The following is a 27305-nucleotide window of genomic DNA, read 5'->3' as shown; positions in this document are numbered from 1 at the left end:
ATCATGTCCTGGGCCTTCAGTGGTCCTCACTACATCGTGAAGAGGGGTGAATGGATGCCTCTTTATGGCACTGATGCTGGAGGCGAGAAGTAAAAGAAGTGAAGCAGTGAGCCGTGTGACCATCTAGGTTTCCAGAAAGGTGGAAAGGCCTGAGGCATGAAAGAGCAGTCAGGTGGAGGAAGAACAAGAACTGTGGGCTGGAGTGGAGTGAACAAGGCAGGTGGGGTGGTGGTGGTACAGGAAATGAAGTTGGAGAGATGGACAGAGATCCACTGAGCTTCGGGGGCCAATGGGAGAGCGTGGACTTTAGTGACAGGGGCAGCTCATAAGTTACAAGAGTAGCTCGATAAGCCTTGTTGAACAAATGAATTATTAAAGTCCATTCAGAACGGCTTATTTTGTCAAATTAGGGCTGAAGTTTACAGTGGGATTTAAGAGAAAGAAAAATACTCTTTGGCATGCTGAACGTGCTCAAACTGCAATCATCTTTACGTTGGCCAAGGTCTCCCATTACTGAAACTACACAATGTCCATCTTTCTAAACCAAGGGAAAAAAATGAAGTTACACATAAAAATTTCTCTTCTAATTGTTAGTCTCAGGATTTTAATGCTGCCTTAAAGTGAATTAACAGCAAGTACTTACAATTAAGATACGATTAATATATATATATGTATATATACATACACACACACACATATATTTTAGGATGGAGAGAACATCTTATAATCTGTATTTTCTGAAAATAAAGTTATTACTTGTTTGCATGATGGAATCACATATGGCAGCATTCTGTCTAAGCACACACGACTTCTGGATGCTTCATGATTGAACAACAGATTCACTGACTATACCAGGCAGCCTCTAACATCACCCTCAGTGGACCCTGCATCCAGGATTCATACCCTTGGTACCATCCTACTGAGTGTGCACTGTATTTAATGATTTGCTTCTAATGACTGAAATACAGTTAAAGTTGGTGGGATATCAAGTCTGAGGGTAGGTTACAAAGAGACTGTGGCTTCCATGTGGGGCACTCTCTTGTCTGCTCATTCTGAGAGAAGCCAGATCTCATGTTGTGAGCTGCCCTATGGAGAGCCTCATACCGCAAGGAATGGAGGGGGGCCTCAGTTCAGACCTTAATAATATTTTTTAAATGTTGACTAATATTACAGTTAGTTTGAAAGGGCCAATTTGGAGGGGACAGTAAAAAAAAAAATCAAAAGGTTATATTAATGAAAAGATTGGTCAGAAACTAAGAAACCCAGTTTCAAAGAGGTACAGGTCTAAAAGCAGAAGTAAATGACTAGCTTCCAATAGGCCTGGGAGAAATTTAGGGATTGTATGTGAATGAAAAACGAAGCTGTAAAATAACATTACCTTAAAAAACATGATAAGGGAATATAAAAATACAAAATAAAATATGAATTCTGGTTAAGAAAATAACATGTATTGGTATTCCAACTTATCAGTGCTTTTTGATTTGTTCAAAACCTCTTCAGGCCTCTGTTTCTTCATACATAAAAGAAGAACAATAAGAATCCTCACATTTCAGGGCTGTACGGCACTCAGCACAATGCTTGGCTCATGGCAAGAAACCAGACAATGTTGGTGCCTGTGACAATTACTGTTTTTCTGTTACAGTCTTAAAGTAGAATCTCGTTCTACTTTCAAAGAATTTCAGGTTACTTCACAGCTTGAGACACTTAGAAAATTTAACAGAAAGTTCGGGCAACCAAAATATAACCAGAGTTAAGAATAAGGATTGCTCAAGAAAGTAAGAAGACAAACCCACAGAATGAGTAAAAATATTTGCAAATCATCTCTCTGATAAAGTGGCTGGTATCTAGAATTATAAAGAACTCTTACAACGCAGTAATAAAGAGACAAAATAACCAAACTGAAAAAGGGGCAAATGATCTGATGGGGCAGTTCTCCAAAGAGGCTATGCAAGTGGCCGATAAACACACGTGAAAAGATGCTCAATATTATTGGCCACCGGGAAAATGCAAATCAGAACCATAACTGACATACCATTTCACACCTGTAGGATGGATATACTCAAAGGAAAAGGGAAAAGAAGGTATTGTCAAGAATGCTGAGAAAATGGAACCCTCGTACCCTACTGGCGGGCACGTGAAGCGTGTAGTTCCCGAGGCCAACAGTTCAGCATTTATTCACTTGATTCACTGACGCGGGGATTGAGCTCATGACCCTGAGCGCATGACCTGAGCCGAAATCAAAAGTTGGAGGCTCAACTGACTGTACCACCCAGGTGCCCCGAGAAATAGATTATTGAAACTGGGAAACTAACAAGGCTCTCGTAAAAATAGAAGCCAAAAATAATGATGACAAATTCAATGAGTATTTCCCCTGTTGCAACTTGAATGCCTGAACAGTACTGTGTGGGAAAATACCATTGTTTAAAAAATAACAACAAAAAAACTAAGCGGAAGGTGGAGATTTAATTCTTTGAGTTCATGGAAATTTACTGTCACCAAAAAAATAAACTCATGATTTACTGGCCTTCTAAAACATACAAACAATTTAAGTAAAAATAATTGTCATTAGCCGATCATGTAGAAGTTACAGAATTTTAGAGCCCACAGGAGACTAAAGATCACCTACCTCAACCATCTCAGTTTACAGACGAGGGCGCTCAAACTGAACCACTTGCTCACAGGTTACACATCTGGTTAAGGGCCAAGCAGGGCAAGAACTAAGGGCTAAGTGGGGGCCGTTTTCCTGTGTTAGGCTGAGGCTCACCCTTTCCGAAAAGATGACCGTTCCTTTATTTGCAGAGAGCAAATGAGCCTCACGTGAAGAAGACATTCTCTAGGACCTGATGAACTTCTAGTATCAGCTACCACCTAGCCTTCCATTAACTGAGTTCTATCAAATGGTTTAGGAAAATAGGTTGTTAAAAAAAACACTTCCTTCAGTAACATTAAGGCCTAATTCACGGTATTTCTCCTTTGTTGTTTCTTTCTTCTCAACTCCGATGTTTAACATTCTCTGATTATTCAAAATGCCGTCAATAGAAGATTTTGGTCACTAAGCAGCTGACTATCTTCCTATGTTTAGAGAATCTCCTATTTTATGACCTCCTACTACGTAAGTTTAAGTACCTGTGAGATAATAGGAAATATATATTGGTCTCTGCCCCTGGTTCCTGGCACAGAGTTCCTGAAACCTTGGAATTTCCTGGGTGATAGGAGTGTCTTTTGTTCTAACGAGATGACGCTGGGTGGGCTCCTGGATGGGGGCTGGCCACCAGAAAGACCAAGCCCTGATTAGAAGCTTGGAATTTCCGGCCCCACTCCCCATTCTCTGGAGAAGGGGGATGAGCAGAAATGGAGTTAATGGCTGACCACGCCTACGCCTACACGGTGAAGTCTCCACAAAAATCCCAGTATGGGGACCCCAGAGCTTCTAGGTTGTTAAACACATACACACACCTGGAGGATGACATACCCCAACTCCATCAGGCACAGAAGTTCCTGCACTTGGGACCCTCCCAGACCTTGCCCTATGTATCTCTTCTTCTAGCTGTTCACCTGTATCCTTTATCATATCCTTTAATAGACTGGTCTATGTAAGTAAGTGTTTCCCTGAGTACTGCAGGCTATTCTGGAAAATAAATCAAACCTGAGCAGCGGGTAGGGAGAACCCCTGATTTACAGCCAATTCAGACAGAAGTTTGGGTAACTTGGGGACCTGCTACTTGTGATCGGCATCTGAAGTGGGGTGGGAAGAGAGTCCTTCAACGCAGATCTGACGCTATCTCCAGGTGGACGGTGTCAGAATTGAGTCAGATTGTAGGACACTGAGCGGCTGTCACGGAGAACTGCTTGGTTCGGGGGAACACCCCCCTCCCCGACACATTTGGTGACCAGAAGTGTTCTGGGTGAGTAGTAAAGGAGAAACATACAGGAGAGGGGAGGTATAGGTTTTTCCAGTACAGTTCCCAGACCTCCCTGTAACTAGGGTGTGGGCACTGCCAAACTGGTGCACCACGCTCCAGACTACAGAGCAGCCATGGCTCGGAAGACCCCTCTGGAGAGGGCAGGGGTCGTCACAGTAGAAGTATCTAGTGTCAGGAGCCAGCCCTGGCTCCGGGCCTGAAGCAGATTTTGGAATCAGTGTTATCAACGGTGCATGCTCTGTGGGGGTAGTGCAGGGCTTTGTTTTTGCCTAACAAACCTCCAAGTCTCACTCTCTGACTCTCCTAGAAATTACGCTTAACTTACCAATTCTGCTTAAATACCGTTACTTGACAACTAAAGAAAATTGATAAAAGCAGCTAGAAGTTAAAAAAATAAAACGCTCTATTATATTGTAAGCTTACCTAGGGCGGGGGTCTACCTATAATTTTCATATTAAATAGTACGTCAACTCATAAAATAGTATTTAACATTTAGTAGGTTCTTAAAGGTGGAATCGAATTGGCTGTTTACAAAGGTAGTTATTAAGTACATGCTGAATGAGGCTCTGGAATGAGAAAGGGAAGACAGCACTAAGGGGGCAGTGTGTTTGCTAGAATGTGAGAACAGCACGATTAACTGAACTGAACTCAGCAGAGGGGCAGGAGATTTTGCAGGTTCATAGCCTAGTCCTTCTGATGGAACTTCCCAGCTATCTTCGTCTGATTGCAGGCCTGTTTTCCTGGGAAAACACATGGCCACATCTATACAAACGTTGACAGTAAAATCATCAGTGAGCAGACAGACTGTTTAATTTTCCTACTAAGTGATACGTTTTATTTTGAAAGTAGAACTCATCTATTGATCTGGGACAGGCTAGTTTAGAGAAATGACTAACATTTATTTAAAAGTATGTTTAAGTACCATGGAAAAAGCAACCAAACTTTGAAATCAATGCCTGCTATATTTGGATGGAATGAATTTATCAACAGTGCTTTAATGAGGTAAATTTATGATGTCAAAGAAGCTGGAGCTTACAGACTCCCAATTTGCTTCTTCATATTTTAAGATAGTAAAAAAGTCTTTTTGGTTCATCATGGAAAGTCCAGGGAACTAGTGGGTAAGCATGTCTATCTTAATAAAAATATGTCATCTTTGTGTCGGCCAGCATCCAAATTATGTGCTTAATACTAAAATACTGATAGATTACTGACAGATGACCAGAATATAAACACAGCAGCTGTTACTCTGAAATTATGGCAGCATAAACTGGTATTTAATTCTACTGTCTCGACTTCGTCACAAATGTGCTTCAGGGAAGGGCTGAAGACACATTAGGAGCTAGTGCTGGGGCTGCAGAAAACAGACCGTGAAGGATTCCTCAGAAAGTTCAGTCATAGCTCCCTCAATCTCCTCACCATTTCAGCTGTGAAGCAGGGATACAACTATGTCATGGAGACTTTGTGAAGACCCAATGCAATTATCTATGTTAAAGAACCCCAAAATATGCTTCATATACATGGCGGGTGCTCACAAAAAGAACTAAACCTGAATTTGCAACTTATAGGCAATGGGTGATTAAAAAGCATTTTGGGGGGAAAAAGCTATCCTCCAAAATAGTTTAAACTGATATATAATGAGTGGATCTTATAAATGCTTAATTTTCTTTATTTCTACTCTCTCATTCTGACAGTGTAGCTCATATTTACACACGTTTTTACTCATAATTTTGTACCATAATTTTTATTATTTAACCCTGGATATTGATCCCTTCAAAATGGGAAAATTTCTGTAACTATCTCACTGTCAATCAGGGTGGTCCCTGCTTCAAAAAACTGTAAGGTATGTGGCACTGCTAATTATTTTGTGTTCTCTGATGTGTTATAATTTAGGTCAAAGTCCTGCAGTAATCAGTGACGGAGAGAAGGGGGTCTTCTCACAAAGAAATGTCTTCTAAGATATGCCTCACCTTTCCCCACATCAAATACTAGGTCATTCTGCTTCAAATATGAAAATGGTTTACGTTTTCAAAGAATGTCTTTGGTAGTATAAAAAACATCACCTTACGGGGCACCTGGGTGGCTCAGTCGGTTAAGTGTCTGACTCTTGATTTTGGCTCAGGATCATGTCAGGATCATGAGATCAGCCCCATGCCGAGCTGGGTGTGGAGCCTGCTTTAGATTCTCTCTCTCTCCCGCTCTCCCTCTGCCCCTCCCCCAATCCTCTCTAAAACAAAACTAAACAAAACAAAAACAAAAAACATCACCTTTCGCATTTAACTCAAGCACTCTGCCTGGGGACGTAAAGATCTGGCTTCAGGTCACAGCTCCATCAGCTGCTTGTCTCCCCCAACCTGTTTTCTTACCTGTATCATGAGGCGGCTGCGTTGGACTGTCCCTAAGTTTTCTTCCAACTCTGAGATTCTCTCTGATCTATGTATGTCCTGCTTCCCAGTAAGATTAGCTCTCTGAAGGCATAAATCACATCCTAGGGTCCCTCAGCAACCTGCACATTACTTAACAGAGTGCCATGTGATGGATATTTGTAAAGCTGAGCCACAATTGCATTTACCCTATAAAACAAACACGGAACCAGGATATCAAAGCTTAGAAAACAGAGCAATGATTGCAAACCAGCCATTATTTTACAGTTGTAATGGGGTCTTAGCGATCCTACTTTCAGTCAAGCAAATACTCTAGGCAGTGAGAAGCTGGGAGAAATGACTACCAGGACAGTTTCTCTGTGAAGTATTCTGTCCTCCTGGCTCCATAAACCACCACAGTGTTCCTGACTTTGAGATGTACTCTTTGTACACTGCGACAGGCAGCATGGCAAGCAGCCTCTAAGATGCCCCCCGACCCCCACCTCCTGGTACTCATACCCTCGTGCTGTCCCTCCTACAACATCCCAGGTGCAGTCTATGTAGTTTACAGCACGCGGGGGAGGTGATGCTATGTCACTTTCGCAATTAGGTGTAAAAGCCTGGTTTCTGTCTGGGGAGTTCTCTCACTTGCTCACTTTCTTGCCCTCATGGAGACCGGCTGCTCTGGGGGAGCACCAGGAAGGGGCCCTCATGTAAGGAGCTGAAGCCTGCTGCCAACAGTGTGTGAGCTTGGGGACAGATCCCTCGGCCCCAGTCAAATCCTCAGCTCCACCAACAGCCTGATTACAGCCTCACGAGAGACCTGGAGCCAGACCCACCCCGCGAAGCTGCTCCCACATCCCTGAGCCCCAGAAACTGAAGTAATCAATGTTTGTTCAAACTGCTATTTCTTGACCAGATGATTATAACTTTCTAACTGTTGTCTCTATAAAAAGTATCACCCCTCTAGTCCATTCTTGCCGTCAGGGAAATATTTGAAACATGATTCTACTTGTGCCTCTCCTCTGCCCAAAATCTTTTAGTAGCTCCCTATTACTCACAGGGTAAAATCAAAACTCTGCATCATGTCCTACAGGCCTTCATGAACTGGCCTCTGCCGGCCTCTCTGGCTTTCTCTGAACCTCAAGGCACTTTTAATCCCCCAAGTAGGCTAACTAGTTTTCTTGTTCTGATATCCCTATTATACTGTTCCCTTTGCCCAGAATGTTCACACAATGGGCCAGTCATATGAATCCTTCAGGATTCAGTTCAAAGATCATTCTCTGTGCATGGATTTATTTAATTGATTACATTATTCTCTTAGATACAAATGATAGTGCCTAGCTTGCAGAGAGGCTTTATACATTTAATTGAGTCCAACATATTTTGTTGAGCACCTGTATTTTTGTGTGTGTCAGGCACTTTTTTATAAGGCACTAGGAATAATAAAAAAATATTAGACAGGGCCCTGAACCTTAAAGAGCCTAGAGTTCATCAGGGAAGTTAGAAAATAAGCTACTGATTATAAATGATATGAATGTTACAAAAATAAGGGAATTCAGAGTATTCTGGGCAGCTGAGGTGGGAGAGGGGCACCTGACCTATTCCATGGGCTTAGGAAAGCTTTCCCTGAATATTTGAGTAAGGGATTTAAGAAAAACTTAAAGATGTTAAATCAGGATAAAAGCAGTCCAAAAATCAAAATCAGGAAGTAAAATGGAAGAGACATGGTCTGGTAGTAATATATGTGGAAGGAACCATGAACCAGAATTGACAAAAGGCACAATGTAGGATGTAACTGGAAAAAACACTTGGTCATCACCATTCGAAATACAACATAGAATCTGGAGATAACTCCATTATGCTCCGTACTCATAGCCCTCCATAAGAGGTGAAAAAACCAGAACCCATCCAAAAGGGAGTGATCAGAAGGGAGACCATAATAAGAAAAGCTTCTGAAAACTGGAAGCCTGGGTGTATGAAGACTCAGAGAGTATACACAGAGTATAAGTAGCAAGAGGTTTGTCATGCGGAAGAAAGATTACATTTATACATAATCCTGTGGATTTATAGGCAGAGTGAGGAAGAGAAAGAAGAGGAACAATTTATAAACTGCGAGAGTTATTTAAGGCAGGCAGTCTTCGTCCTCGGAGGGGACCTTATCTCAAGTGGTTGGCGGGGCGCCTGGGCGGCTCAGTGGGCTAATCAGCTGCCTTCACCTCAGGTCATGATCTCCAGGTCCTGGGATCCAGCCCCACATCGGCCTTTCTGCTCAGTAAGGAGTCTGCTTCTCTCTCTCTCTCCCTCTCCCTCTGCCCCTTCCCACTGCTCGTTCTCTATTTCTCTCAAATAAATAAGTAAAATCTTAAAAAAAAATAAATGAAGTGGTTGGCCACTGAGTGAAGTATGGCAGAAGGAAACCCTGACACCGGAAGGGAGTTAGCGTGGATGACTGTACCAAAGCCTTTTACCCTGATATCTTATGGCTTGACAACATGAGTATTAGTGAGTCTTTGTCCTAATCTATACTGTGGTGATACCAAGTGGATCACATTTTCCACAAGGTTCTGTCTGTATAATAGTAGAATGAAAACAAAGACATGGGCTTTTGATATCCTCACAGAGGCTAAGGTCTTCCTAACAACCCCGCTCCTAGCAACAAACTATTTTACAGTTCACATTTGTCTCATTACTTAATCTAAATCTTATGTTTAAGGCATACGACTGTTTCTGTAAAATCTGTAATAAATACGGAAGAAACTATCTCTATGGATATTTGGTTAAGTTCAAAGGCATTTCTTGCCTGATGTACTCAAGATTCCCAAAGCAAAAGCTCTAACAATCTGTATCCATATTTTCAATTGCAACATTCTAGATTCAGAAAAATATAGATTTCTGAGGACTCTTTCACCTTTACTTGTGAAAGCCCAAGAAGAGGAGCAGTCTCCAATGTGAACAGAATTACAGCATCTTTGACACGTATACTCCTGAGATGACGCTGCCCTATCACCCGCTCTCAGCCGTGTCTTAAATAACAAGGAAATTATCAGCAAGTCCTGTAGGAACTATGTAGCACTCCACAGAAAGTAAGGATCCCCACTGTTTCCAGCTGGTATCACCGTAGAAGAGAAAACAGAGGAGTCAAGCCTGTGTTTGTTAAGTAGTTTCTCAGAAAAACAGAAACTCGAGATTGTATGAAATGGTTCAATCTTCCAACTCACTACAAGGTCCCTGATTTTCCAGTACAAAGATAAATCCATTCTGAAGAGCTTACTATGTGTAAAATAGAGAAATAAGTCAGATTTTGAACAGTTAGTAGGAACCTCAAACCAACTCTGTTGGCCTAAATAGATGCTGATGTCTAGTATTTATTAGTCGAAAGCTAAACCATCTGTTTGAGTAGAAACAGATTTTTGCCACAAGGGAAGAAGAGTGAAAGTGATCTCACTGAGAGCTGACGGGGCTCGGAAGGTCGGTTAGGTGCAGCGGGCTCGGCAACCGGCTCCTTCGGGTCCAGGAAGTACTCACATCCTGGAAGACGCAGTGCAACCCGATCCGAAGGAAACCTCTGGAGGCTCATGAACGTTCCCACGGATCGAAAAGTTTATTAGTAAATCAAATACTAAAAAAAGACAAACTACTCAAGAAAAAAATATACCTGCCAATAAATCCTCAAAGCAATATCACTCTCGACAAAGTGGTAAGTCTTCAGGTACAGAAAGGCAGATCCGCCATTAATCTGGTCTTTTCCATTTCAAAATCCTACTTTCAGACTTACTTTGTAGAAGTGGGCTCAGAAGAGGCTACACCAAGTGGGGATAAGCGAATGGTTTGGGAGGAGTTGAGAATGGTTACCCTGACGACTTCGCCCAGAGGAAACAAGGGTGGCAAAAAAAAGCTCTGGCAAGTCCAGCTACTTTACTCTCGTGCAATCAGCTCCGACTCCCTCCTTCAGCTGCCAGGCGCAACAGATCTTCCCTTTGAGATTTCTTTGGACAGTTTTCCTTTCTCTCCATTCCAGGCCTTTCACAACCTCACCCCAAAATTGGTGCAATGCATCCTAGCTCATCTTCCCTAACTTTTTTTTTTCACTTACAGACCTCAGCCACATTAACAGTCTCTCAACAGAGCACTCAGTGTGTATTTTTATGCTGGAGAGCTTCAAGTCACTTCCTTAACTCATTAATGACCTACATCATTACTGCATCCCATGCAGTAAACACTGTTTCGCTTCCTCTTCAAGTCCTCTCTTCACTCTCTCCTCCCAGACACTCTACTCGATCCCAACTTAGCACATGACTGAATGCCACAGTGAGCAGCTGCTGCTGATTTGTCCACCCAATACCCATTATTTCCATATTAAGGAGGGTCCATATTTTTTTCGGATCACAGTGTGCCTAGTTAAAACACTGTATCTCCGAGCCTCCCTTGAAGCTAGGCGTATGCATATGACACAGTCTGTATGTCCCATGAGACATCAGCAAAAGTCTGCTAGAAATTTCTGGACAATGTTTGCTTTCCTGATAGATGCCATGCCTTCCTCCTTTTGTTTTTGTCTGAAATACAGATATCAGGGCTTGAGCTGTAGCAGCCACTTTGAGAACATCTGAGAAAGGCCAAGAGAATTAAAGCAACCTTAGTCCTAGCATCTTATGTTGTTGAACAAGCACCAGCAGCTAGATTGGTTCGTTGCTATGGACTTGTCAATATATAAGAAAAATTGAATCCAATTTAAGACAATGTTTAGTTAAGGTTTTCTGTTACTTGTATCTAAATGCAATCCTCACATTAAAAAATATCCTTCTTCTTATCCTCCTCTAAGTTTCCTTTATAGTCCAGTTCAAGTTTTACCTCCCAAGGTACCAAGATTCTAGTATCTATTGTATTCTTCAAATTTTTGATCCAATGCCAGAGGCATTAAGATTTATAACTACCCAGTACTTAACTGATTATCAGCATATTCTTTCTGGTTTAGAACTGATCAAAATCATCACTGCTGCTCTAGGCCTGGCTGGTGACTTAGCATCCCTAGACAAGGTACGCTAAAAAGGGACCTACAGAATTGAGCCAAATTTTACCCACACTGTAAAGGTAATCTGAATCATATTCTGCCTCGCACAGGTGACTGTTTTCTCATGAGAAAACTGCCAGTTCAACCCAGGGGATCAACATGAAGACCCAGGCCTTTGTGAAGGTACTTTGTGAAGCTGTTTATCGCAGCTGGTACGGTCAATGTTGACACTCCTCATTATACCTGCCAGCTACACATAATTCATAGATCTGTGGATATATATTGAAAGAAAAAATATTTCCTTTTGTGAGTAGTGTCATTTTTCTCCTTTTGTCAGTAGGAATTCTCACTGTGGAAATTGTACTACTGCTTTCAGTAGTGAGTCAAAAGTCAAACATTTGATTATATGTTTTTAAAATATTTAAAACACGGTTGGAAGAGAAGACTCCACTCACTCAACCGTCTGGACACAATTACAGAACATTGAAATGGAATAAATTGCAATGAAAATGCAAGGTTATAAACATATTTTACGAAAGTAGATAATCTGCAGGCCTTTAAGAAGAAATGACTTTGTAAGAGTAAAAGGCACAACTTTTAGGCACAATTCTCTTGCAGACAACCAGCCTGCTCGTGCAGAATGTGTCTAAAACAGGACAGTTTCCAAATACGTTTTCTTTGGGATCAAGGTTTTATGAAACTGGTGATCATCAAAAGCAGTTGTATCAACATTCTCTTATTATTAAAACCAACACATTTGTTGAGTTGGTTTGCTTCTGGTCCTTCTATTACATCCGCTTCAACTAAAAAGATGTTTCATTGCTAGTGAGTTTTTCTAGATTTTCTTTACATGGAAATTACTCTGAGATTAAATATAAATACAGTTTAGCCTTGTAGTCATTTGTTCATCCACCTGAACCCGTGCCAAGGGCAGGGTAGAATCGGAAGTTTTCTCTTTCCTACTCAGGAACCACACTAACTCAGGCACATGATACACAGGGAAGGGGAACAGCAGAACCAAATCACTCAAAGTGTTGGTCAGATTATGCATCTGCTAATGGCTGTGTTCCTTCCCTGTGAAAGATGTCTACAAAGTAGCTACCGTTAAAAGTAAGATCTCTTCTGTGGTCTATTTTGTTGAATTACTTATGAAGAAAGAAAGGAAATGAGCAGTTTCACCACAATGTAAGTAGAAATATTTTAAAAGCGGGAAATGTTGTCTTATAGTACAAGGAAAACTTCCAGAATCCTCTTTTTAAAAACAGCAATAGCCTCTAATTTATCATCCACTGCTCTGCCAACCATCTGCAATCATTTTTTAAAAGCTTTCTTAAAGCATACCTAGTATTTCATTTTACTTCAATAATCTTCAGTGTGAAGACTTCTTCAAAGACACACTTTCTTACAGCTTCACTAACCTGTTTTCAACTGTCATATGAGACAAAGGAAATCAAGTAACAAAGAGAATGCAAAATGAAATAAATTACAAAAATTAAATTGGCAATAGAAAACACAGAATGATGTAACTAGTATTTTCTAAATGGCATTAATTTCACACCCATATCCTACTCTCTTTAGCTATTTCTTGTACAAACTTTTTTCCATAGCTCAAAACCACAAAGTAGAGTCATTATACGTTATAGTTTAAGACCAGATATTGACTTGGGAATCTAATTTACTTCGCCAAAATTGGAAAATCAAATTCCTCTTCCCAAATATCCCTATCCAGGGTACTACAGAAACCAACTGCTCAACAAAATTTGACTTTATGTCTTCCACCACCCTCTCCAAAATCCTACAGGCACCACTAAAGTCAGAGAGAGGGATCAAACCCACAACTCATGTTCTTTCCAAGTTACATGTAACTTTTGAACTCAGAAATGGCAGAAAATACATTTTATTCAACTTTCTCAAATTCTTACACTGCTCAGGATGAAAAACTATGTCAGAGATATCCTCACAACATCTCAGCTCTTGCAAGAAACAGGTGCCCAAATGTTTCTGTGTGCATATAACTTACAGTACTGCCTGTCAAATTCATACACCCAATACGCCAAAGAAATCCATCTCTGGATCTTGGAGAGTTCTATACTTCCTTTTTTTTTTTTTTTTTTTTTTTTTGCATGTGCTTTCCTTTGTAGAACAGTTGTTGAAAGGAGGTTAATAGTTTCAATTCACTCTTTACTATGAACTCCAAATCTCAACCAATATGGTTGAAAAGTAACTAGTAAACACTTAAATTAATTTATATTCGGAAAGATTAGACTAAACTATACTTGCCAACTGTTCTTAAGAACGTGAAGAATTAAAATAGTAAAATCTTTCAAGTGACCACAAAGTACTGACCAAGTAACATTTACCTCACTTATCCAGCCAGTCAACAAACCTGCGTCTGTCCAATTCAAAACACAGGGATTACATTGTATCGTGCTGCTCTCAACAGATGGGCACAGCTTTACACCATAAGGGATAAAGTGGTATTAAAAAACTATCTTAAATTCTGGAATCCCAAATATTTTTGATATTCACACATCTGTCTTTAATACTGAAATAACAGTATAATAATTAGTTGAACATATTTTATACACTTTCTGAAATCCCGGCTCTGTTATGTAATGGCTGTGTAAGTAGTACAAATTACCCTGTTGGGCTTTAATATCTTCCTCTATAAAATGAGGATAATACTTAGCTGGCAGGTGAGCATTACATGAACTAACTTGTATCAAAGTGTCTCATCTTGCTATTTTCCTACACCAGACACTATTCTAGGTGCTGAGGTGTAGGTGGCAAACATGAGAAACCAGTTTCCTATCCTCACAGAGGAGGAGAAACTGGCTAAGCTGACTGAGAAGGAGACAAAGGAGGAAAACTAGACAAGCCACAGTATCATGAAAGCCTACAAAATGACGTTTTTCAAAAGGAGGGAATGTCAAAACTGTACTTCAGGAGAATGGCTGCAAAGGGGTATGAGGAGACTTTCTGAAGTAATGAAAACAGCTGTATCATGATCGAGTGGTAGTTTCACAATTGTTTACATTTGTCAAAACTCATTACATGGTACACATAAAATTGCTGATTTTTACTGTATGTTATGCTATACCTCAGTGACTCTGGTTTCTAAAAAGTGTGTATGTCATGAAAGACCATTTTTTTAAAAGGCAAGGGTTCTAGATGAAAGGATACTAAAGAGGTGTGCCAGGTGGGTGTAATGTATGGTCTTTGACTCGGCACAGAACCGAGTCAAACTGGAAATGTGAACATGGACTATATATTAAACTGCACAGTATCAGTGCTAAACGTATTTCTTTTTAAAGTGTGGTCATTTTCTTGGGCTTATGTAGGAGAATACCCCTTTTTTAGCAGATGCATATCCAGGTATTTGGGGGTAACATATAAGAATGTCTGCAATCTAGTCTCAAAGGTTCAGAAGAAAGCACACGTGAGTGTGGAGGAGAGACCAGGAGATAAGCAGATGAAGGCACAGAGTACAGGCACTCTTTTACCCTGAAGGGTAGTGGAGAAACAGGACGTGGCATTATTACAGTCTCCCCACACCAAAGGTAGTGTGAAGTCGTTCTGTGTGCTGATGGGAATGAACCGGTAGGCAAGAGGGTGACGGTGCAGGATAGAAAGGGTATCAGTGTAGGAGCAAAGTCTTTGAAACGGTGAGAGGGGCTGGGACGCAGGGTCCAAAAGGAAGGAATCACCTTAGACAATGTGGATGATGACAGTGACAAAGGGGCACAAGTGTCTATGCTGAAAATGGCCAGGCACTATTTAAAGCATTTTTCCTCAATTCTCACATCAACTCTAAGATAAAGGCATTACTAATATCTCCTTATACAGATGAGGAAGGTGAGGTACTGAAAAACTAAGTAACTTGCCCAGTGACACATACCTAATAATAGCAAACCGAGCTTTAGAATGCAATGGCGGAGACCTTCCTCCCAGCGCGACAGGGCAGGCAGGGTCTGTGCGTCTCAGAAGCAGCTGTGCTTCCGGCAGTGGCACACGAGGTAGCTCTTACACGAGTACATCTGTTTTCTCAGCGTAGCTTCTGGTGAGTTCATCAGCTGATGGGGTGGGCAGAGGGGATGTTGGGGATTTGAGAAGAGAGGGCGAGAGATTCTTGTTTCAGACAGAAGGCAAGCGAAATTACTAGGAATGACTGACAGTACTGAATGCTCCTGTGGAATTAACAGTCATAAATTTGCAGTGAATCTACTTGTCCTGACTAGAAGGTATTTTCTGGCCATTTTCAGCTGCTTGAGAGCAGGCATAAAGAGGAGAGCTGGGTTTAACTGGGGGGGGGGGGATTTTACACACAAGTCGGACCTAAGGAAAAAAGAAACCAGGGTGTAAGGAGCGTTGCAAGAGAGGGGGGTGCAATCCAGGCTAGAGAAGGAGGAGTATATGACCATTACAAACGTGATCCGTGTGGAAAAAGCAGTGGGGTCGGAGGCCTGGAGACGTGAGGTCAGAGAGTAGTTGGGAGGATGGTAAGAGTACGGAGGAGTGGGATGCTTGGAGAGGGTATTTCAAGAGCAGGGCCCTTACCGAGGAGGAGGAGGTCTAGAGTGTGACCATGTGGGTGGGAGGCTGAGGGGTACAGAATAAAAGACAACAGGACTGGGGCGCCTGGGTGGCACAGTCGGTTGAGTGTCCAACTCTTGACTTCGGCTCAGGGCATGATCTCCTGGTCCTGGGATCGAGCCCCAAGTCTGGCTCCACACTCATCAGGGAGTCTGCTTCTCCCTGAGCTTGTGCACTTTCTCTAATAAATAAATCATCTTGAAAGAAAAAAGACAATGGGATCAAAAGGGGCCAGGGTGCCGGATGAGTCCTCTGTGTGGATGCCCAAGTTACAGAGAGACAGCAGGAGCGGTGCAGTCATCAGTGCAGACGGGCTAGAAGACAGCGACAAACCAGCGTAAGCAGAGTAAAGGCCGACATTATGCACTTGAAGATGTCAGGGGGACTGACGGAGAAAGAAGGAGAGATCGTTTGGAAGTTGTGGGGGGAGCAAAGATATACCCGCCCCACCTGTAGGCTCACAGGCACATAAGGTGAGGAGGCAAAACCAGATTCTAATGTGAGAAGTACCCTCAGAGCACGAAGGTGGAGGGACTGCTCAGGAAGAGACTGCGGATACAGCACGACGCTTGGCACGCGGCACATATTCAACCAGTATTTCTCGAATTTGAATCTTAACTTTTCAAATAGTTTACTATACCCTAAAAAGGAAAAAAAACTAAATTTATTTATAAAGAAATCAAAGCCAGATTAAAAAGGAAATGATCTTCTAATGATTGTATTTTTCAAATCCATGAAAGGCTCATTTTCAAAAATTAGCCCCCTGGCCAAGATCAACAGAGTCCGACAGCATCTTATTGTTTTTGGCTTAGTAAATACGGAAAGCTCACTGTCATAAAATAAAACCAGGCATTCTCTTGCCTAAGAATTCAATATCAGAACAAAATTAAGTGAACTCTGTCTTGTTCAAGTTTAGATAATAGCCCTTCTGAGCATAAGCTGATCAGAACTCAAATCTATTATGGTTCAAGCAGAGAAACCTAGGAACCTATGAAATAAGAATAAATGATATTTCCTAAACATATTCTTTGGAGTGCAATACAGTACACTCTGGAATATACTGTCCTTCTTGAAGTAGTCGTAGGGCTGCTCCATGAAAGCTTTGGGGTATGCCTTTCCTGAAGGAAGATAAGTTCTTCTCAATGTTACAGTTTTTGTTTTTTTTAAATTTGTTCTAAATGTCTTTGTAAGACTAAGAAAATGTCATAATTCTGGGGCGCCTGGGTGGCATAGCGGTTAAGCGTCTGCCTTCGGCTCAGGGCGTGATCCCGGCGTTATGGGATCGAGCCCCACATCAGGCTCCTCCACTAGGAGCCTGCTTCTTCCTCTCCCACTCCCCCTGCTTGTGTTCCCTCTCTCGCTGGCTGTCTCTATCTCTGTCGAATAAATAAATAAAATCTTAAAAAAAAAAAAAGAAAATGTCATAATTCTTTTATGCTTTACCAAAACAGATGCTTTCTTTTCTATCTATAAAGCTACCTCGGGGAGCCTGGGTGGCTCAGGTGGTTAAGTGTCTGACTCTATTTCAGCTCAGGTCATGATCTCAGGGTCGTGAGATTGAGCCCCACATAGGGTTCTGCACTCAGTGGGGAGGTCTGCTTGAGATTCTCTCTCTCCGCCTCCCTCTGCCCTCCCCCTGCACATGTGCCCGCATACACACACACTCTCTCTAAAATAAATAAATCAATCTTTAAAAAAAAAAAAAAAGCTACCTTCTAATCCCCCCCTTTTTTTTTTCAGAGAGGGAAGGTGGAGAGGGGCAGAGGGAGAGGGAGAGAGCTAATCTTAAGCAGGCTCCATCCTAGGCAGGGCTCGATCTCACAACCCTGAGATCATGACCTCCTAAGCGTTTCTTTTTTTTCTTAAGATTTTATTTGTTGATCTTATTTTAGAGAGCGAACTTGAACAGGACAGGGCAAAGGGAGAGAATCTCAAGGAGACTCTGAGCTGGGCATGGAGGCCAATGTGGGGCTCGACCCCATGATCTCAGGAGATCATGACGTGAGCCAAAACCAAGAGCCAGACACTCAACCAACTGAGCCCTGCAGGTGTCCCTATGACCTCTAAGCATTTCTAATAAGCAGTCTGCATACAGCTCAACAAAACTCTACAGTCCTCTATGGTCTTAAAATGTAAAATGAATACCTAATATTTTTTCTCTAAGACTAAATTTTATTGGAATTTATCTAGAATCCCAGTTTTTTGTGTTTTTTTTTAATATAATTTTATTTGGTTGTTTAACTATGATCATCAATCAGAATGTGGACTGGTTCACCTGCAGGTTAGTTCAAAAGGCTTTTCACTTTGGGGCTTATTTATAAACTATGAGGTTCTTACTATTAGATAGAAAATGTACTGGGAGTTCCATTATACCAGATAAACGAACTTGAGAAGGATAGCCAATCCTCCTAGTTTCATTAGAGCCTAACATGATGTGTCAGAGAAAGCAGTCAGTCAACCATATACACTGTGCTCACTGACAACACACGGCTGGCACTGGGAGTAAGAGATTTCTCTTTTCCATGAAGAACCCAGCTGGAAGCAATCTCTCCTTTACTAAATTTCTTTACTACTTTGTATATTCCTTATGGGACCTTCTCTTTGGAGTACAGTGATTTCTGGGCTTATTTTTCTTTCTAGATTATAAGCAAGATGCCTTAACATCCTTAGATGGTCTCAAGGTATTACAGCGTTATTTGTAATTCATGTAATACCCAGCACTCGTAGGAGAACAAAATGCAATGGTAACACTATCAATTCCAAATTCATCAGTAGTATGGACTAAACAGGCTTGTGATGCTTTGTCTGGAAATCATGTCACCATTTACACAATACAGGAAACTGCTTTGAGTTCCCAAAACCCAACTTACAAATTCACTCTCAGAACCCAGCAGGGAATATACTATATGTAAAACCAGAAAGGCTACAGTAAGTCCGTACAGCAGTCAAGATGCTAACTTCTCCGATTTTGTAAACAAGAGAATTTTTCCTCTTAAAAATAGAGTAATTTTAAAAGTAACTTTAAATGAAATCTGTAATTTTTAAAAGTTATTTTTAAAGAGAGTATAGGAATTTAAAAATAAATCTGTGAAAAAAATGGGAAATGTTTCAAAATTAACGCATGGATATATATCTGACCGACCACTTTAAATGTCTTTTGGTTAATCCAGAGAATAGTGGTTAAACAAAGCAATCTTACGTCATTCATAAACCCAAATTTCAACTTACCATTTATGTTTATTGCTGGTAATACTATTGACATCTTTGGTCTTGTGGTCTTGTTGTGGGTAGTGGCCGGTAACAGCAGGTGATCCTAAGAATAACAGAGAACAACGTGTTATAACAACTGGCTTAGTCTTCTAATGGGCACAAATCAGTTTCTAAGATGCCAACGTTTCATTGAGATCATAAACAAAAATGACATTTTTTTATTTTAACTTGGCTTAGAAGTAATTAGCTACAAATCATCTTACGATTTACTGAGTGTCTCTCATTACCAGGTGCTATGGGGTATTCTTGGAATACTCCCAGGTTCTGAAACATACATGCTGTGGTATACTGCAAAGAGTACTGGTCAAGAAATCCAGACAGAAGGACTGTAATTCTAGATCTACCACTAATCGCTGTATGATCTGGGTCTATTTCCAGTCCTGTAAAATGAGGGGGCTAGACTAGGTAATATCACAAGATACTGAAATTATCTATCCAGTACAGTCATTTTCACTTTTTTTTTTTTTAAGAGGAGGAACATTTCTGCCCCCCCCCCAATTCTGATTACAAATTACTAATACATAAAATAGAGATTCTGTTTGCAAACTGCCTTAATGCCAGAGTCTGGAACTTTGCCTGCTTAGCCTCCCCTTCTCCCTTGAAGCAATCACAGCGTTAGATTTCTTTTGGTAAGCAATAAGTATATACTAAAGAAGAGGTATAGTTCTTGCCCTTAAAAAGCATACAGTTCAATGGAAGAATTAAAACAATTATAAATGCACGTCTAGCACAATTATAAAGTTCCAAATGTAATACTGCCAACTTTTGATCATCTGTAAGTGACCCGTGGCATCTGAGGGTTCTGGTTTCCAACCACATACATACTGAAAGTAAGATGAGCCAAGAGGAGTCTGGCTTCAAAAAAGGGGGGGGGGTATGTGTGTTTTGGAAAAGGTATGTACGACTGTACGTATTCCAAAGCTGATTATAAATGACTTATGACTTTGATATGAACTACTGTTTAAACATCAATAACTCCTTTTTCCTAGCAAAAACATAGGAATCGTCACAGCAAAAAGAAAAAAACAAACCATATATTAGTGTTTCCACTTAAGGGAGCATGGTTAAACTGAGATAGAACTGAACCTGATATTAACCCCCTTGCTTCCCTCTCTTGCTCCTCTGCCCCCTTGCTTCATCACTCATTCAGCAAACTTGCTACAGGGAAGGACTCATTACAAGGAGGATTTAACACAGCTGAAGGTAATAAAAATTCAATGCAACTTAGTTCAAAGGTCAGTGTAATTACAAAATGCAATTATCAGCAAACTGAAGGAAAAAATCTAGAATGCAAAAAACTGAAATGAATACACATGAACAGAACTGTATAGAAAACATTTCCAGTAACAGCTTGTCCTTTGTTTTAACTCAAGGCAGCGTTTCCGTGAGAAGAGATTTTTTTTTTTTTAAAGTGGGAGGAAAGATGAGTGAAGTTGTTCTGTTAGAATTCCAGCATTGCAGCATGGGAGATTTTTTTTTTTAAGTGCATTGTTAGACAAAAAGATCACACATTTCTCAGTAAGATAACATAATATAACCAAGAAAAAACAAAATTTCCTGATCTTCATGCCATGAAAATTATAAATAGCTTAATTCCTATAATTAAAATACTGCTTCAGGGTCCCCAAAATTGAATGAGAAAACAAACCAACAAACTTGCAAGCCCCAAATTAAAGCTACTGTAAAAACAAACACACTGAGATTCCATTGGTCATGGGTTAAGGTCAGGCTCAGACTTAAATCTGAGTTTCCTGCTAAGATCTAGATGCCACACTAAACGTTGTTTTTAAACATGATTTTCTGAACAGAATGTCTCCTACTTTCTTTCTTCATTAAATTTCAAACAAAGTAGTTACTTTTGCAGGAGAAAGCCAAAAAACACATTATATTTATGAAAAAGGAGAATCACATCTTGAATGCATAAAAATTATTACAGTTAACCAGCCTTACCGCTAAAGTTTGCAAACTGCGGAGGGTGGGGGGCAGGGAGGAGACCCGGAATTTAAAGTGCTTGTTTGGGGCGCCTGGGTGGCTCAGTTGGTTAAGTGTCTGCCTTCAGCTCAGGTCATGATCCCAGGGTCCTGGTATCGAGTCCCACATCGGGCTCCCTGCTCAGTGTGGAGTCTGCTTCTCCCTCTACCCCAACCCCTGCTCATGTTTGCTCTCTCTTTTGTTTTTTCTCTCTCTCTCTCTCAAATTTTTTAAAAAACTCTTTAAACTGCTTGTTTACCACAGAACTGCAGAGAATCAAAGCCAGTATACTACGAATTCTAACAGTACTTATATTAAAAAATAATTTATACACACAAACATCTGGGAGAGTGTCGTTGATTCATTTAACATTTACTTTCACTTCCTCAAATTAAATGCTCCTTGCTGTAACAGTGACTGAATCACTTTTTTCTCCCCAACTGTGTTCATCTCACTCCTTTTTAGCATATTAATTCTATTAGTGATGTTTTCAGAAACAAACAAGCTTTATTTTGGCACTGTTGCTGAAATCTATGTCACTAGTTTTAGGATATCTCCAAATGCACTCCTGAAAAGCCTCTATAGGACTGAGATACCATGGGATATCTTCAGGGAGGAAACTTTGTGGACAGAGTCCACATTGTTATTTTTATTCCCAGAAGAAGTCAGAGAAACACTGGTCGGAAAACACCAAAGCATTTCACTGTGAGAATAAAACAGTTTTCCAATGTTACACAACATCGTGCATGAGAAAATCTGCTATTTTCATACAATTCTCCCAATCCCCTTCTCCACGCACTTTGTTAGAAGAAAACCAAAATATTAGTGCATAATGCAGCATCCAAAATTACGTTTCTTCTCTTTTTGAGAGGGCTAAAGCACTGGAGACTAACCTATCAAAAGAACAGGACATTTTGCTCAGCTGAAGGTTGAAATGGTAATTCACAATAAAATTAAGGTCCCAGTAAGTGTTGTCTAATGTTGATTCTACATATCCGTGTAGAGTGGAAACTGACCTCAAACTCAACGGACTGCTGAGATTGAATGACCCTTCCTACTTCCCTCTAAAACTTACTGAAGACCACAGCACAAGTGAATATTCGTGACTGGTTGTGTTTTTCCTCCCCAAAACTACTTTTGCTAATTGTATTTGTCAGGGTAACTGTGTAATTTGAAAGAATTTAGGGAAACTGGGGGTGCCTGAGTGGCGCCATCAGCTAAGCATCAGACTCTCGGTTTTGGCTCAGGTAATGATCTCAGGGACTCGAGACTGAGCCCCAGGTTGGGCTCCAAACTCAGTGCGGAATCCACTTGAGATTCTCTCTCCCTCTCCCTCTGCCCCTCCTGCTCATGCTTCCCCTCTCTCTCAAATAAATAAATAAATTTTTAAAAAAATATTAGGGAAATTGATTAAAAAAATGTGTGAAAAGGAAAACAAGATTTAATAAAAGTGAATAGTTTAAAAAATTCACTCATTCCAAGACAACCATAAAAGACTGAGAAAAAAACATACTAGTCTGCATTCAAATTGCTTAAAAATATCTTAAAATTCTTAATCTAATTTAGAGTAAGAGTAACCAATACTGGAAATTATGGTTGATGCATTGTGAGTGTAGTTTGTGTTGAAAGGCAACTATGGAACTGTCCTAGATCTGGACTCAAACAAAAGGTGTTGGCCAAACACCAAACTTGGCAAACAAGTCCACATTTATATAATTAAATGAAATAAATTTAAAATATACGTATTATTTTGATGATCTTCTGCTTTAACCAATTTTGTTACTACATAGATCATCCAGTAGTCTCTACTATACTAGGTTAGACAGCTTATCTTGTTTTAGGAAACTCTGACCTAAGGCTGGGGTCCCATATCTTTGATAGAAAGGAATGTATTTAATATCTAATGATGTTTCCTGGGCAATGAGGGAAACAGTCTACAACAGGCTGCACTCTGACACGGAACAGCTTTTATCTGGATCAACATGGGCCTCTATTTGTCAAATTTTGCATGTCAGGCGCGTATTAACAACAATGACTTAACATTTTATATTTGGTCCATATCCACTGGATTCCAGAGATGGGCTTGGTTTTTCAAAATAAAACCGTTAAAACCAGATCAAAAATCAAAAGCATCTATCCTCATTTTAAAAATAGTTTTGCATAATTTTTTTCTCATCTATGTTCCCATCCTGGAGAGCTCTTGTTTTCTATCACTCTATCTCATTTATCTCATGAAGTCTCTGGCAAGCGACCGAACTAAGTGAAGGGCGTATCAAAGCTTGGAAATAGGACAGCCAAAGCAGCAACGAGGAGGCCTTCCAAAGCTCTTTATCAAAGTCAAACATTCTGAATTTATGTGTCTGCTAAGAACTGTATTAATTGTTGATCAGAAATCAAATGTGTCCAAACATGAAAGCAACTGAAAAGCAAAGACAATTAAGACACTTGAAATCATTAAAATACACAAATACACACAGTGACATATCCTAAAAAAAATGTAAAGAAAAAACAGTTAGAGGTAGTAAAACTAAGTAGAATGTGATTTAATCATTTAAAAAGTCTATTAAAATGTCTATGATGTAGGGCTTCCCATTATAGTATAAACATAAGCTAAGTACATTACTCACCCCCAACCTAGAAATAGTTAATATAAACAGCTAATATGAATGCAGTATTTGTGCCACTAACGTACGCAATAAAACTACAGACCAATAAAAGGAAATGTAAAGCTTGCATGAGCACCATTACTATGCACAGCAGCCAGAGGAAGAATAAATCAAAACTATTAGTGCACAACAGCTGGCTCGAGAGGGAGCCAAGGCTTACATTTCACAAGAGCAAAATTTTGACACTACGTTCAAACCTGATAAATGCTGCCAGGGTCACCAGAGGAAAGATTAGCTTGAAATCCTAGTAAGTACAAACTCATTTTGCTTGAAGATACGGTTCTCATATCAAACTCTGTGGGAGTCTCCAAGCCCTCCCAACTGACTCTGACCTCCCCTTTTACTTGCACAAAAATGTGTAAGGTTGTACCATACAAAACTGTCATTTTTTGTGGGTCAAATATCAGTAATTTCATAAAGTTCAACCTAACAGTTATTATATATGCCTCTCTTTTTTAAAAATAATTTAAAAGAGACCCAATATGGGGCCCGAACACACAACCCCTAAATCAAGAGTTGCATGATCTACTGACTGAGCCAGCCAGGTACCCTGATCTGCCTCTCTAAGATTTATTTATTTGAGAGAGAGAGAGAGCGCGCGCACGTACGCACACACACGAGCGAGCAGGAGGAGGGACAGAGGGAGAAGCAGACTCCCTGATGGGCAAGGAGCCAGTGGGCTAATCCCAGGACCCTGAGATCATGACCCGGGCCTAAGTCAGCCCCTTAACCTACCAAACCACCCAGGTACCCCGCCTCTCTTTTTTAAAAGTAGAATTAATTTGGAGTTTCTTGGTCAACATGGTTTCTTGTAAATACTTTCCCAAGGATACGACAGTAGCTTCCAAATCATTCTTCTCTCTTAATGAGAGTTTGCAGGGAAAGTGTTTCTAAACCAGGTCAGGACTGTTTTCCCTAGAGAAAGAACTTCGACAAAATGCTGGTTATGTGCTTTGAACAGGGTTCAGGCCAGCAAGTCTTTGACCCCGTACTTCATATTACTCCATTCAATAACTCAAGTTAATCAAGTTCAAAACTTTGTCAGCTCTAATACAGAGTTTTTCAAAAGCTGCACAGTGTGTGATTTAGGGAAATAGAGTAGGACCCCTGAAACTTGCTCTCAATCGTCATTTTTGTTGAGTGCCAACAGTGTGGCAATCCAAAATAATGTCTTAAGGAAAAAGATCAAACACTGAATGCATGAAGAGTTTAACCGTAGGCGTTTGTCAGACATAATGTTTACAAGATGTTTCATTTTAGAGAATTCACTTTGCTCAGGACTACTGGTAGGAAGTGAATTTCCTGAAGACCGCACTGCATCCTACGGATCGGCTACCAGAGTAACCGCGCAGAGTGGGGAGGGAGGAGGTGGGTCTACAGCAAACTGAGCCAACGAGTTTTCTGATAAAAGATATTATTAGGAAACACTTCAAAGAAGCTGTTAAATACAGAATCTAAGAAAATTATTTTACTTTTTGTTGTAAAAAATGGGGAAAATGCTGGGTTGAGACAAAAATTAATTTTTTAAAGTTCTAGGCAGAAACTACAAAAATGGTATAAACTTGTGTAACAGCAGTCTCAAATGTGTGTGTGTGTGTGTGTGTGTGTGTGTGTGTAACTGTCACAGCAGCGAAGAAGGGAACGCAGGGAGATACTATTCTAGCTGACTCCTTTGTATCAATGATGCTACAACTTTTTGGGGGGGGGGGAGGCACCCTACTTACTTTATATTTCTAAAGTTATCTTTCCTGCATGGTTCTGTGTCTGGATATTCCTCCACTCTCCACTAAAGATCTTGATCTTTTCTCCAAAGTGATTTTGCTCTTGGTTTCACACAAACAAACAGAAAGGACTATAAAATATCCCTACAGTGCATTTTAGGAAAGACTGGTCTCGACAAGGCAAACAACCACGTGGGGGGAAAAAAAAACAACTCCCTTAAAGTTTCTTTTAAATGTAATCTGCAATAATCTGGTTTTTCTCCTTTAGTGGACAGATTTTCTCTTGAGATCTTGGATTAGCAAGACAGCCAAACTGGACACTTGGTCCACACTGGAAGCTGAGCTTTATTGCCAGCTACGATCCTCACTAAGGACGGAGGTATGCTGTTCTATAGACTTGTTCCAAAGAGTTCAGGAGAGTTCTCTCTTCATATCACAAACGGTATACTTTCCAGAACCTAGCACATTCTCTGCATTCTCATCAGAAACAGAACAGCAAGTTCTCAGTTTCCATTCAGTTTTAAAGTGAAGTTTGGCATACAATGCATTTGTGGGAAAGGAAGGAAAATTCTGTTTTCACTCTTTGGTCAAGTATTCTTTAAGAAAGGATTTCAACTAAATTTCAGCTAGTGATGGCTCAAAAGGCATGCTAAGGGATCACAGTATCAATTTTAAGTTCTGTAATAATTAGTTACCATTCAGAAAGCATTTCATCTTATGGCCAAAGGAAGCCAAGTTCAGAAGTCAGCATATTGACAGTAAGAGGTCCTCCTGAAACAGAAGTTCTTAACAACGGATCCATATCAGAATCATCTACAGGTCTTCATAATGCAAACACCCAGGTTCTCCACCCCCTAACAAAATTGATAAGGTAAATCTGAGATGGGCCAAAATTTGGCAGGGATCCCTGGGAATTCTGATGTAGACAGCGTGAGGGTGCTGCTTTCACAAGCACTGGCCAGCAAGGCCCAGACAGAGACTACGAGGAGACTGGGCTCCGGAGCCAGACTGCCGGGGTTTGAATTCTGCCTCTGACACCCCCATTTCTAGCTGTAGGATCTGGAGCAAGTTCCTTGATCTCTCTGTGCCCTGGTTTTCTCATCAGTAAAACAAGGACAGCAACAATACACAGTGTACAGATTGTTCATAAAGATTAAACAAGATAATTCTTTAAAGCACTTGGAACAGTGAGTGACAGGCAAGTAAAAAGCATTACTTTAAGTATTCAGTAATTTTTTTAAAAAAGGACCAAAAAGTTTGAGGTCAGAGAAGTCCTTCAGAAAATGTAACACGTAGCACAACCAGGGACACGGACACTGTTGATCAGGGTTCTTCCATCCCACCTGGTGGCTGAGAGCCACTGTTTCCCTGCCGATGACAAGCACTCACTCCCCATCCAAACTCTGAGCCTAGAAATTAAAGCTCTTTATACTCTGATCCCTTCCTGATCTGGCCTCTTTCCACCATGATCTCTCCCTCTTCCTTTTCACAAACACTACTGCCAACTGTCAGAGAAATTCTCTATAAATTCAACCAAGAGAACAAGATACCCTCACATTTAATTTTCTTTAATTTAAAAGATGGGGGGAAATAATTCAGCGTTTCTACTCTATCTCTGCTTTTTCTAAGGATTTTTTTTAAAGTGCTGCTGGATTGCATGTATGGTAGGGATGAGGTTACAGATGGAGAGGAGAGTTGGAAGAAGCTAATTTTTTTTTTTTTTAAGGTATGAGTTATTAGCAGGGAAGAAGGGTCTTGAAGCTGGAAGAGTGGAAAGGAGGTGGACAGAG

The 27305-nt window shown here is 40.5% G+C and overlaps 1 protein-coding gene across 1 annotated transcript in view; it reads right to left on the bottom strand.

Annotated features, from left to right (window-relative positions):
• Positions 1-27305, bottom strand: part of ATF6 (activating transcription factor 6) — a gene marked incomplete at its 5' end in the record, with an annotated part of 198212 nt that overhangs the window by 35889 nt on the left and 135018 nt on the right. Inside the window, one exon of the mRNA XM_008685747.2 lies at positions 19116-19200. Within this exon, the coding sequence (XP_008683969.2) occupies positions 19116-19200 (85 nt within the window). The remainder of the gene's footprint in view (positions 1-19115; positions 19201-27305) is intronic.

The sequence above is a fragment of the Ursus maritimus genome, unplaced genomic scaffold (assembly GCF_017311325.1).
Source record: "Ursus maritimus isolate PB19 unplaced genomic scaffold, ASM1731132v1 scaffold_2, whole genome shotgun sequence".
Lineage (NCBI taxonomy): Eukaryota > Metazoa > Chordata > Mammalia > Carnivora > Ursidae > Ursus > Ursus maritimus.
This window is presented reverse-complemented; position numbering and strand designations above follow the sequence as displayed.